Source organism: Lepidochelys olivacea (assembly GCF_965140295.1).
Source record: "Lepidochelys olivacea isolate rLepOli2 genome assembly, chromosome: 4".
Taxonomy (NCBI): Eukaryota; Metazoa; Chordata; order Testudines; family Cheloniidae; genus Lepidochelys; species Lepidochelys olivacea.
Genome location: NC_140414.1, coordinates 35,325,292 through 35,336,340, shown reverse-complemented (window position 1 = coordinate 35,336,340; position 11,049 = coordinate 35,325,292). Strand labels below are relative to the sequence as shown.

The 11,049-nt window shown below is 45.8% G+C and overlaps 1 protein-coding gene across 1 annotated transcript in view; it reads left to right on the top strand.

The window, feature by feature from the left end:
* The first annotated feature begins 376 nt into the window (after positions 1 to 376).
* Positions 377 to 11,049, top strand: part of UBE2D3 (ubiquitin conjugating enzyme E2 D3) — a 29,245-nt gene continuing 18,572 nt past the window's right edge. Inside the window, exon 1 of the mRNA XM_084627526.1 lies at positions 377 to 1,222. Coding sequence (XP_084483652.1) covers positions 626 to 1,222 — 597 coding nt within the window. The 5' untranslated portion in view covers positions 377 to 625. The remainder of the gene's footprint in view (positions 1,223 to 11,049) is intronic.

Below are 11,049 nucleotides of genomic sequence, written 5' to 3'. Positions count from 1 at the left end.
CAAATTAATGTTAGTTCTGCAGTTTCCCTTTGAAGTCCGTTGCTGAAGATGTGGCTGTACATCCAACAATCCTAGCCCAAGCAAGGCAGCGTAACTATACCCCAGTGTAACTGGGCCAGGTGAACCCAGCTGGGGACAGGACTGACCTCCACTCCACCGAGGCGCAAACCTGCCGCGCCTATACAGGACGTACACGGACCCGGAAACACACCCAGGACACAGGGAAACAAACAGGAAGGGGAGGGGCATTCCTGCCACTCCTCCTCTAGCCGCGCTGGGGTTTGTTTCCCCTTCACGGCGGCTGAGCGGAGGGATACCAGGACGCGGTTAGCCAACCACGAACGCAGATCCGGCCGCAACGGCCATTTTGTGTACACGCAGAGACGAACCCCTTCGGGGCGGGGACGAGCGAGCGATCACGAGCCGGGCTCGCAGGAGCATCGACGGCCCGGCAAGACCCTTCGCTCTGCGGGCTGCTCCGTAGCCCGCAGAGCGACGGACAAACCGCCCACGGGGCTCTGCCTAATGCCCCGGAAGCCCCAGTTTCACACTGTCGGCGAAGAGGGAACGACGAGCTCCTGATTGGCGAAGCGGCACCTCTTTCCCCACCCCGGAACAGGAACGCATGCGCTCTTCCTCTCTTCCCTCCCCACCCCCGCAGCACTCGCAGGCGCATGCGCGCAGCTTGCACGAGTCTGAGCCTGTCCCCCGGACTTCCCCCCCATCAGTCTCGGGAGCGCGTGCGCGGATTCCCAGGCGGCGGCGGTTAGCACGTCCCTCCCCCGCTCCAGTCAGAGGGGGGTGCAGGCGAGGTTCCTCAGTGACCCGCCCCCGGGAGCAGGGGGCGGTGCCTGCTGTCCCCTCCTTTCTTCCTCGGCCTCGCCACCGGCGGCGGGTGTGCAAGGGGGCTGAGCTCGGTTTCTTCCGTGGCGGCGGAGGCTCAGCCCATCGTCTGTTCTCTCCCGGGCGGGACAGGGAGCAGCCAGCGATCTCCGGAGAAGGGGCCGGGCCCGCCCGTCGGGAGGAGGCTCTGGGCGGCTGCGCTCCGTGCGGGCGGGCGCCCCTGGCTGTTTCCGGAGGAAGGAGAGACGCACCTCTCCCCCCTCCCCCCTCAGCGCGAGCGGAGCCCGGAGTCACCGCGGCGCAGAGACAGGCGCGGCGGCGGCGGCGCGCGCACACGCACACACACACACACACAATGGCGCTCAAACGCATCAACAAGGTGAGCGAGGGGCGGGCTGGGGAGACGGCGCTGCTGCCCCCCATCCCCCCCTCCCCGACGCCGGGTTGCGCGTCAGGCCCCGGCGGGGGCGAGTCCCTGGGGCGGTGTTGCTGTCGCTCGGGGTTATTGGGTCCCGCACGGACGGGAAGGGGTCAGCGTTGCCTGGTGTGTGCGCGGTGCCCCCGGCTGTGGTGGGGAGTGAGGGGGGCGTCCGGCCGGGGCGGGTGACCCTCGTCTGCGGTGAGGAGCAGGGGGCCTGCCGGGCAGGGGGGTGGCTGATCTCCTTCCGGGGCTCGGGCTGGCTGCGTGGGGAGGGCGGGTGATGTCGCCCGGGAGCCCCTTTTGTCGCAGTCACCGGGAAGGTCGCGGTGGCCCCGCGGGGACGCTGTGGGCTGTCCGGAGGGCCAGGGCAGGGGCTCTAAATGTCAGTGTCACCCGGCGCGGAGATGGTGTCGGCTTCTCGCCTCCATCGCTTCCGCTGCTGCTGTTACTGATTCCCCGGCTGTGCTGTGGCTGTGTTTACATCGCAGGGACAGTCAGTGCTGGGTCGCTCCTTCCCAAGGGGGGAATCCGCCTCCCGGCCAGATTGGTTTCTCTTCCTTGCCGTGTAACTTCTTTCCCGCATTGTAAGATGGCGGCGGGTTTGCCTAGTTCAGGCTCTTTCCGGGTCTCTTGGTTTCTGCAATAACATGACACACACACACGTCCACGCTCCCGTCAAGTCACACTATATAGCAGCAGCTGCTCCTATTCCTCTAGATTTCCCCTTCCCCCTGCAAACCCACTACTTTCATAATGTAGAGGAATGGCTTTTTACCTCATCTCTTGCTTTATTGGGGGCGGAAGACTGTGTGATGTATTGAGAATTTCGTCCTTGCACAATCCAGCAGGGTGGAGTAACCAACTTCACAGCTAACTCAGAAAAAATGTTGGGGTGATGGCAGTCCAGCCTTTCCTGAGAGGAAGGTTAGTGGCAGAGGGTGGGGTTTAGATAACTTGTAAATCTTAATTTCAGTTATGACGTTCCTGTGGAACAAAGGTTTAGTGTTATTGTGCAGCATCCACGCTCCCAAACTGTTGGGGTCTTAATGACAAGCATGATTAAAGATAAATAGCTTAAGCTCTAAATTGGTGTTGATCTGTACTTACAAGCATTATGGCATTTTAAATATTTTGAGACTGGATGGATTATTTTTCTCCTGGTCACTTTACAGCTTGCCAACAAGCCAGAAACTCATAGTGCCCTTAAATCATACACTGAAAATGTCAATTTTGGATACAATGATTAGGGTTTGTCATATTTTTTTTCTTAAATATTACAGTAACTTGACACTCTTACTGTGGAGGAGGTCTGGTGGCTTGACTTACTAGTTTGGTTATCTAACAGGAGCATAATGTGGTTACTGTGTCTTAATTTATTGCTTGCACTCAAGAATAACACAACTCTTAAATTCAAAACTGTTATAAGTAGGAGAAGTGTAGATTTGAATTAAAATGACACTCTTAAAACACTTTCAAAATAGTTTCTGGTAAACCTGCTACCAAAACTTGTTTCCACTGTAACAGTGGATGATATTAAACTTAAATTAAAATGCAGCTGGGAGACTCCCTGGTACGCTTTGTCACCAACTCATGCAAGTGAAATGCATCCTGAACTCAGACTTCTGTAGGGCTGAGGAATTTATCAAGCATAAATCAAGACAAACTTTCAGATGCATAGTCTATACTTAACCTGATATTTTACTTGGAGCCTTAGCACATTTTTAAAAGTAATTTTGTACCAAGAAGTCTATTTAGATTGTAAGATCTTTGGGGTGTAGGGACTGTCTACAGTGCTTAACAAAATGGGGCTGCATTCTTAGATGGTTTTTAGGCACTGTTGTAATAAACATGACTAATAATACAAGTATGTCCAGGGGTTAAAATCTTTCTTGTCCAGGGTTAGTTAGGTTGGAAATGGTAACCATTTTTGACTAGTGTAGCCAAACCAGGCTGCAAGATATGCCTCAATTTGTTCTGTTTACAGTTGTGACTTGATTTTCAGCAGTTGTCATCTGAGACAATTATAGTTAGATTAATCCTTTATCTGTAATTTGGGATTTTGAGGTGCTTTCTAGTGCTCTCAGGAGAATTGATGCTAAAATCAAAGCATAAGAAAATAAAATCATAAACAAATGAGGTGAATTTAAGATCTGTCTCACCAGTGACAAAGCAGCCGTCTCTAGCTTTAGTGGTTGAAGAGCTGGGATCCCCAGCTTTTAAATGGCAAGATCATCCAGACATCAGATTCTAGATTTTTGTGGTGCAACAGATCAGACTTTGAAACTCCATGCTTCCTTATAGTATGTGCTTGGCACCAGTCCAGGGCTGCAAAATGCAAGTCCAGGACCTCAGAGCACTGTAATTGTATATACCTGATTCAGTCTAACCTGTAAGTCTGTAGAAATTTTACGTGCCAAGGTCAGAGTTCATTGTCTTCAGCAGATGACAGCACAAACACCCAAAGGGGAGGCATTTTCTTTCAATCCCTGATCTGTTTTGATTCCTTTGTTATGGACCATGCTCTTTGAAGTGAAGCAAAACATTAAACTTGGGGCTTGGCAGGTAAGTAAAAATTGACTTTCAGGTCTAGCTAATGTATAGAAATTAGTTCCAAGAAGTTGGGATTCAGGATAAGACTACTTTTTTAAAATTTATTTACAAAGGCTATCTAATATGGACTTGGCACTTCATCAACCATTTTGAAGCTGCATTTTAGAATAGCTGACAACATTGGGCTATGTATTTTGGGTAACTTTTTAGGAAAGAATCTTCAAGTCATTGAGTCTTCAGTTTTAACCTTGAAACTACTGGTTTCTTGTTTGAGGGTTAAATTAACATTAAAACAGAATACTGACTTTTGGTATTTGGGAAGAAATAGATGAAAATGTTATAACTGACTGCATTAATTTTTCACACTTATTTATATAAGCACATTACATTACTACCAATGTACTGTAGGTACTAGGCAGCTTTCAGTTTAGTGGCAATTTGAGATTATTTCCCAATGCAAAATACTATGTCAGTTTCTGCCCAAAGAAGTGGGATGGTATTGATCTAATGCAGGGGTGGCTAACCTGTGGCTCCAGAGCCACATGCAGCTCTTCAGAAGTTAATATGTGGCTCCTTGTATAGGCACCGACTCCGGGGCTAGAGTTACAGGCGACAACTTTCCAGTGGGCCAGGGGTATTCACTGCTCAACCTCTGGCTCTGCCACAGGCACTGACCCCACTCCACCCCTTCCCGCCCCCTCCCCATAGCCTGTCATGCCCTCGCTCCTCCCCCTCCCTCCCAGAGTCTCCTGCATGCTAGAAAACAGCTGATCAGTAGGTGTGGGGAGGGAGAGGGAGGTGCTGATCAGCAGAGCTGCTGGTGGGTGGAAGGGGAAGCTGATGTGGGGCTGCTGTCGTATTACTGTGGCTCTTTGGCAATGTATGTTGGTAAATTCCGACTCCTCCTCAGGCTCAGGGTGGCCACCCCGATCTAATGGGAATCTGACTACATCAGACCATTTTAATGGCAACTACTCTTAAAATAAGGAAATTAAAACGTTTATAATCTGTTTGTGCACCATGGGACCAAAGATTCCATAATATTGTGCAGGAAAAGTTTTTTCTTCAGTCTAATAATTTTGGAGAGAGCGCAGGAGCAGGATTAAAAAACTGATTCAAATGGAGGATGTACACTGCATTTAATGCCCAGAGGACACTAGTGAGTGACAGTGTGTTTAAAAAATATATATATATGAAGCAGAATATTTTTCAGATTTGTTGAGGCAAGTTGTCCGTTAACCACTGATAAAGGGTTAGTAACTTGAAATCATGCTTTAAAAATTAGTCTTGTTCTAGAGCCCCTCTAACATATTTTTGTTCTGTCATTTTCCTAATTTAAGTTTTTATTCTGTTGTGTAGGGTTCTCAAACAGCAAATAAAGGAAAACTGGTTATGCAAGGCAAATAGTGAAATTGACTCTGATAGCACTGTATACATATATGTGGAGTACACAAATTGGGGGAGACGAGACAGAAGTTTTGTCTAATCTTTTAGTTTTAGTAACTTTAGATTTTGTAACAATTCAAACTCAGAAGCAACTACGTGTCCCCTTAAATTAATCAAATGTTTCAACAGAATTTAAACAGATTTTCCCACCTCTAGAACATTCTTACAATAAATTACCTTTCCTGTGCGTCAATTGGATTGGTCTTCAGTAAGAAATGCTAAGAAAAATTATACTGAGATGCCACGATGGTTCAATATGTCAAGCTGAAAAAGAGGTCCCGTAGTTCTTAGTTACTTTATTTAGTACCATATAGCTATTTGAGGTATTAAAAGTAGTCGCTGAAGTTTCTTAAAATGGCTTCCTTCCAAATAAGGTGAGAATTGCCACTCTATAGCAATCCTTGTTGTCCTGTTTATAGCTTGAGCAATGATTTGCTCTGTTTGCCTTTATCATGTGATTTGGAGGCAAGGTTTTGAGCTTGTTACAGGAATTGGGGAATTTGTGCTTGTTAAAAGGTTGGGCAAATAAGTGGTGTTGTAAGAAAATGGTATTAAGCAGTAGAAGAGATCCTGGAAAAAGCAATTGATAACAATAAGATATCTCTTTGTAGGTCATCTTTGGAGCACAAACTTTGAGGTTGTTTCTTTTTTGCTGCTTTATGACAGAAGTTTGAAAGGTTTTTAGACTTTTTCTCTTCTCATTATTACCTTTGACATTCCAGCCCTATCTAGGCTGGAAGACTATGGCCATTATGTACACCAGGGATTTTACAAAAAAAAAAAAATTACCTCTGATGTTACCATATTTTCAGCTAAATTGGTGGTAATGCCTCTTTTGTAAAATACTTCAGTTCAGAAAAGGCTTATTGCTGGAGAATTAGTGAAAGGGTGCATTGCAAGAGCAAAGAGTGAAAGTTGATAAAGAAGAGGGAAAGGGATTTTCTGTCACTGTTTTTGTTAACAGGTCATTAACTACAGTGGCTAGTATTTTGGATAAATGAAGGCTTTGTTACTCTGGCCCCTTCACTTGATGCGTTACATCTTACAATAAATATTCCTGAGAACTCCCACAGGTTCTCCAGCAAGACCATGACACTTCTGATATTTCAGCTTAAAGATTAAGGCCATGTCTACACTACAAAATGTCGAGCTAACTTATGTCAGCATACAGCTACTGCAGATACTAAATAGCTTGTGTGTGTGTACACATTTGGCTGCTTGGGTCAGTGGTGTGCATGCTTACCAGGAGCACGTGTATCAATTGTATTGTCAGTGTGGGACAGTTCTTGAAAACCAGTAATAGTTGACGCAAGCAGCACAGTGTCTACGCTGACACTGTGTTAACCTAATTGCGTCAGCTGTGACTCTGTGTCGCATGGGGACATGGGGGTATAGTACTAACTCGGCATAGAGAGGCACTTACCTTTGTGGGAGCCAAATTTAAGGGAAGACCTTTCCTTAGTGAGGTTGACGCAAGGCAGCTTCTGTCGCTCGAACCCTGTAATGTAGACCAGGACTAATAAATATTTCAGGCAACCTTTAAACACCTGAAAAGGAAAATGTTTTAAAATACTTTTGTAGATTACCTTTAAAATTCTTGGATTCCAGTGTGTTCCTGGTTGAGTGAACTGCAAATATTTTCTAAAATGTGAATTAAGGTCCAGATTTCACGAAATAGTAATGGTCAGCACACAACTAATTTTAAACCTTTTCTTTTCAGCTTGCTAGAAATTGCACTGATAGCCTTCCAGTCACTTTGATCCTCCAGTATGTGTTATTCTTTCTTTATACTTGGAATCGGTTAAACTCTGAGCTGGCTTTTAGGGTCTCGGCAAATGGGGTCTAGCTGTATAGTATGGTGGTGACAAAGAATCTGTCCATGCTTTTTGAGATTAAACAGAAACTCTGTTTTCAAAGCCACAATTAACAAAAAATGCCACCTGCCTATTTTAAAGGACAGTGGGCCTCTGAAAGTAATTGTGAAGGCCAAGAATGAATTGTTTTGGTGTACGCAGTGTTATTGTAGCCATATCAGTTCCAGAATATTAGAGACAAGGTGGGTGAGGTAATATTCTTTATTGAACAAACTTCTGCTGGTGAAAGACAAGCTTCCGAGCTTACACAGACCCCTTTTTCAGGTCTGGGAAACTTACTCAGGGCTTGTCTTTGCTACCACTTCGGTATAATTTACGTTGCTCAGGGGTGTGAATAATCCACGCACCTGAGCAAGGCAAGTTACACTGACCTAAACGCTGGTTTAGACAGCACTATGTCAGCGGGAGACTTTCTCCCACTGACATAGCTACTGCCTCTCACAGTAGCCTCTATAGTGCTCCCAGCCATGCTGCTACTGGGTCTCTGTTATAAGCTAGGCTGCCACCCAGGCTTCTGGCTTGGCCTGCCATTTGGGCTCCCTTCTGGGAGCCCTGCTGTCCCCTGGGGTCAGCAGCTGACTGGACTCCGGGTGCAGATCTCCCTGCTGGAGGTGAGAAGCCTCAGGTAGCTTCCCCCCTGCTCCCGCATAGGAGCAGGGAGGTGAGAATCCTGGCTCTCAGAACCACCCTTCTCTCCCTCCGAGACTGTACCTCTTCAGTCGGTAGAAGTGCTCCTGGTAAGGATGCACACCACTGGCAGAAAGAGGGTAGTGTAGACATCAGTCCCTGCAGTAATTACGTAGGTCATCGATTGCAGTGTAGACCTGCTCTTAGTCTGGTATCCAGTTCTGTGACAGAGCAGAAGTTCAGTCCCTCGGGGCATGTCTACGCTGCAATTAAAGACCCTTGGCTGGCGCTTGGGCGAAGAGGTTGTTTAATTGTCGTGTAGATGCTCAGGCTGGAGCCCGGGCTCTAGGACCCTGTGAGGTGGGAGGGTCCCAGAGCTGCCGCTGAAGCCCAGATAAGCCCAAATGTCTGCACTGCAGTTAAGGGCCCTTTATCCCAAACCCTATGAGTCTGAGGGCACAGGCTAGTTGTGGGTTGTCAATTGCAGTGTAGACATACCCTTAGAAAGTGCAGATAATTCAGTTCATTAGTGGTGGTCTTGATAGATGTTTGGGCATCATGTATTGTTCATTTAGTAGGTATTGGTGCCATGGTTTCTCCTGGAGGTGGAGTTTTGTAGGTTGTAGAGTGGTTGGTTCTGCTTCTTGTTTTTGTGTTGGATGGCTGTCATCAGCTTTTCTTGATAGTTGTTTTGGATTTCTTGCATGATTTTCAGGTGACTTTCCTGATCCTTTTTTCTTCCCCATGTACATGTGGTGGTTTCTTGTCTGAGGTGATCCTTTCTGGAGTACGTGAGGTGCAGTAAGTGATTCCTCAGTTTTTAAGAAGTCTGTCTGCAGAGCTGTTCAGCACAATTTTAGTTTTGTCTGTAGAGGTCAAGAGTTATGTTTTGTTCATTGCATTTACTCATGAAGTTGATGTCGCTGTTAAGTTGTGCTTCATTTTTCTTCATGTTGTGGAGTTTTAATTTCAAATGGCAAAATTTGGTTGCATTGTTGTATGTAGTGTTGTTGTAGCTGTGTCAGTCCCAAGATATTAGAGTCAAGTTGGGTGAGGTAGTTTCTTTTATGGGACCAGCTTCTGCGGATGAGAGAGACAAGCTTTTGAGCTTACACAGATGAAGTGCTCTCTGTAAGCTCAAAAGAGCATCTCTCACCAACAGAAGTTGGTCCAATAAAGATATTATCTCAGCTACCTTGTTTTGGTGTTGCAGTCTGTGCTCCAACACGTGCTTCACTTCCCTTAAAAGCAGCAGGGGCATAACTGTCTCTGACTACTATGGGTGAGGAGAGAAGAGAAACAGGTTTTTCTCCTTACACCTGGTTAGTTTCACTCTTCTGCTGCTTGAAGCATTATATGTGGCAAAAGGAGCATGATGCAATCTGCAGCTGAGATGAAAAAAGCAGAGGGATCAAAAAAACATAGTTGTGTGTTGAGGAGCGTTTGGGCAGCTGTCAAATTCTTCTCTTCTCTCTTCCCCCTCCCCCAAGAGGGGTGGGTCTAAGTGGAAGGTTTGAGAGGAAACCAGAAGTTCAGCTGTTTAGTGAAGACACTTGGGAGATGTGAAGATGCTGTCCTGCATAAAGCCTACAGTATAACTTTTTCTGATCCCTTCACAATAGCAGATCAGAGGGCCTTTCAGAGAGTAGGGATGGTCCTGCCTGAGGGTGGGGAATTTGGTATTTCAAGTTGATATATCAGCTGACTGAACTTCCCGGGAGTAAAATATATATTCCTACAGGTGTACTGGTGTAACTTCCTGTGTGGACAGTCTTCCAGAACGTTTACACGCTGGAAGTTACAACAATATATCTGTAGCAGTAGTATAGTTATCCATTTCAAATGGCAAAATTTCCCATGTACATGAGCTTTCATTCCAGGGTTCATAAGAAATCAGCCACTTGTTAAGTGGTAGCTAGGCCTCACATGAATGAAAAGCTGCACTAAGAATTTCAAAAATTGACCTTGAATACTTCAAAATTTAAAATAAAATAATCCTGGGTAAGTAAATCAAGTGACATGCTGACATGAGGTTTAGTGTGAATCTAAATCAGGGGTCGGCAACCTTTCAGAAGTGGTGTAGCGAGTCTTCATTTATTCACTCTAATTTAAGGTTTCGTGTGTCAGTAATACATTTTAATGTTTTTAGAAGGTCTTTCTATAAGTCTATAATATATAACTAAACTATTGTATGTAAAGTAAATAAGGTTTTAAAAATGTTTAAGAAGCTTCATTTAAAATTAAATTAAAATGCAGAGCCCCCCGAACCGGTGGCCAGAACCCGGGCAGTGTGAGTGCCACTGAAAATCAACTTGCATGCCACCTTTGGCACGCATGCCAGAGGTTGCCTACCCCGATCTAAATAGTGGGGTGTGTTCACTAAAAAATGCAAGTTACGTTGCCTAACATTCCCATTATAAAACATTTTCAGAATATTCTGAGAAGCTGTAGTGTCTTCATGCTTTGTTACAGGGAATTGAAAATTTGCTGTCTCTGTGGAAAATTTATTCAAGCTTGGCTGAACTACCAGTATGAAAAATCACAATTATTCCATTTAACAAAGGCTTGTTTGTTTGGCAGAAAATTTCTCTGATTGGCACTGAGCATCCTCCAGCCCAAGACACAAGGGCCTGAGCAGGATTCTGTATTTCAGTTGTACTTAACTAGTTGCAGGGGCATCAGTGTGAGAACATGGGGACTCTATCCTGTGTTGTCAAAGCTCCCTCTACTGGCTCCCAAGCAGCATGGAGAAGGGAGGATAAAACTTGACTCAAATGCAGAGGGTTGGGGACAATAGGATCGGGGGGGGGGGGGGGGGATAGGAGCAGAGAAAAACAAGGAGGCTTGGGGGATGGGAACAGAAGAGTCTGAGTAGAGAGAACCACCTACAGAAACTAGAATTGAACCATGAATTCCTGCGTTTGAACAGTCTTCCGCTGTCTAGCAAACTAGCAGTGTGTTTCATGGCTAAGTGAGTCTTATTTGTTCCCCCCCCACCCCATGGCTGCTTGAAAGAGGATAACAGCTTTCTGCTGGAACCTCAGGTGGTGGTCTATGCTGTGGTTCAAAGGTTCCAGCTCTGCTGATGACCTGTGGCAGGAGGGGGGTGTCAGTATGTTCCACCTGATACAGTTTGGGGTTTTTTACTTTTTTAAAAAAAACTTGGAAATGTTTTTAGTATAGGGATTTTCTTGTATGTGAAGGTTGCAGTTTCTCAAATTAGAGAAATGTTCATTTAGATTCACAGGATGGACAGTACTCACTGAATGGGTAGCCATTCGATATACT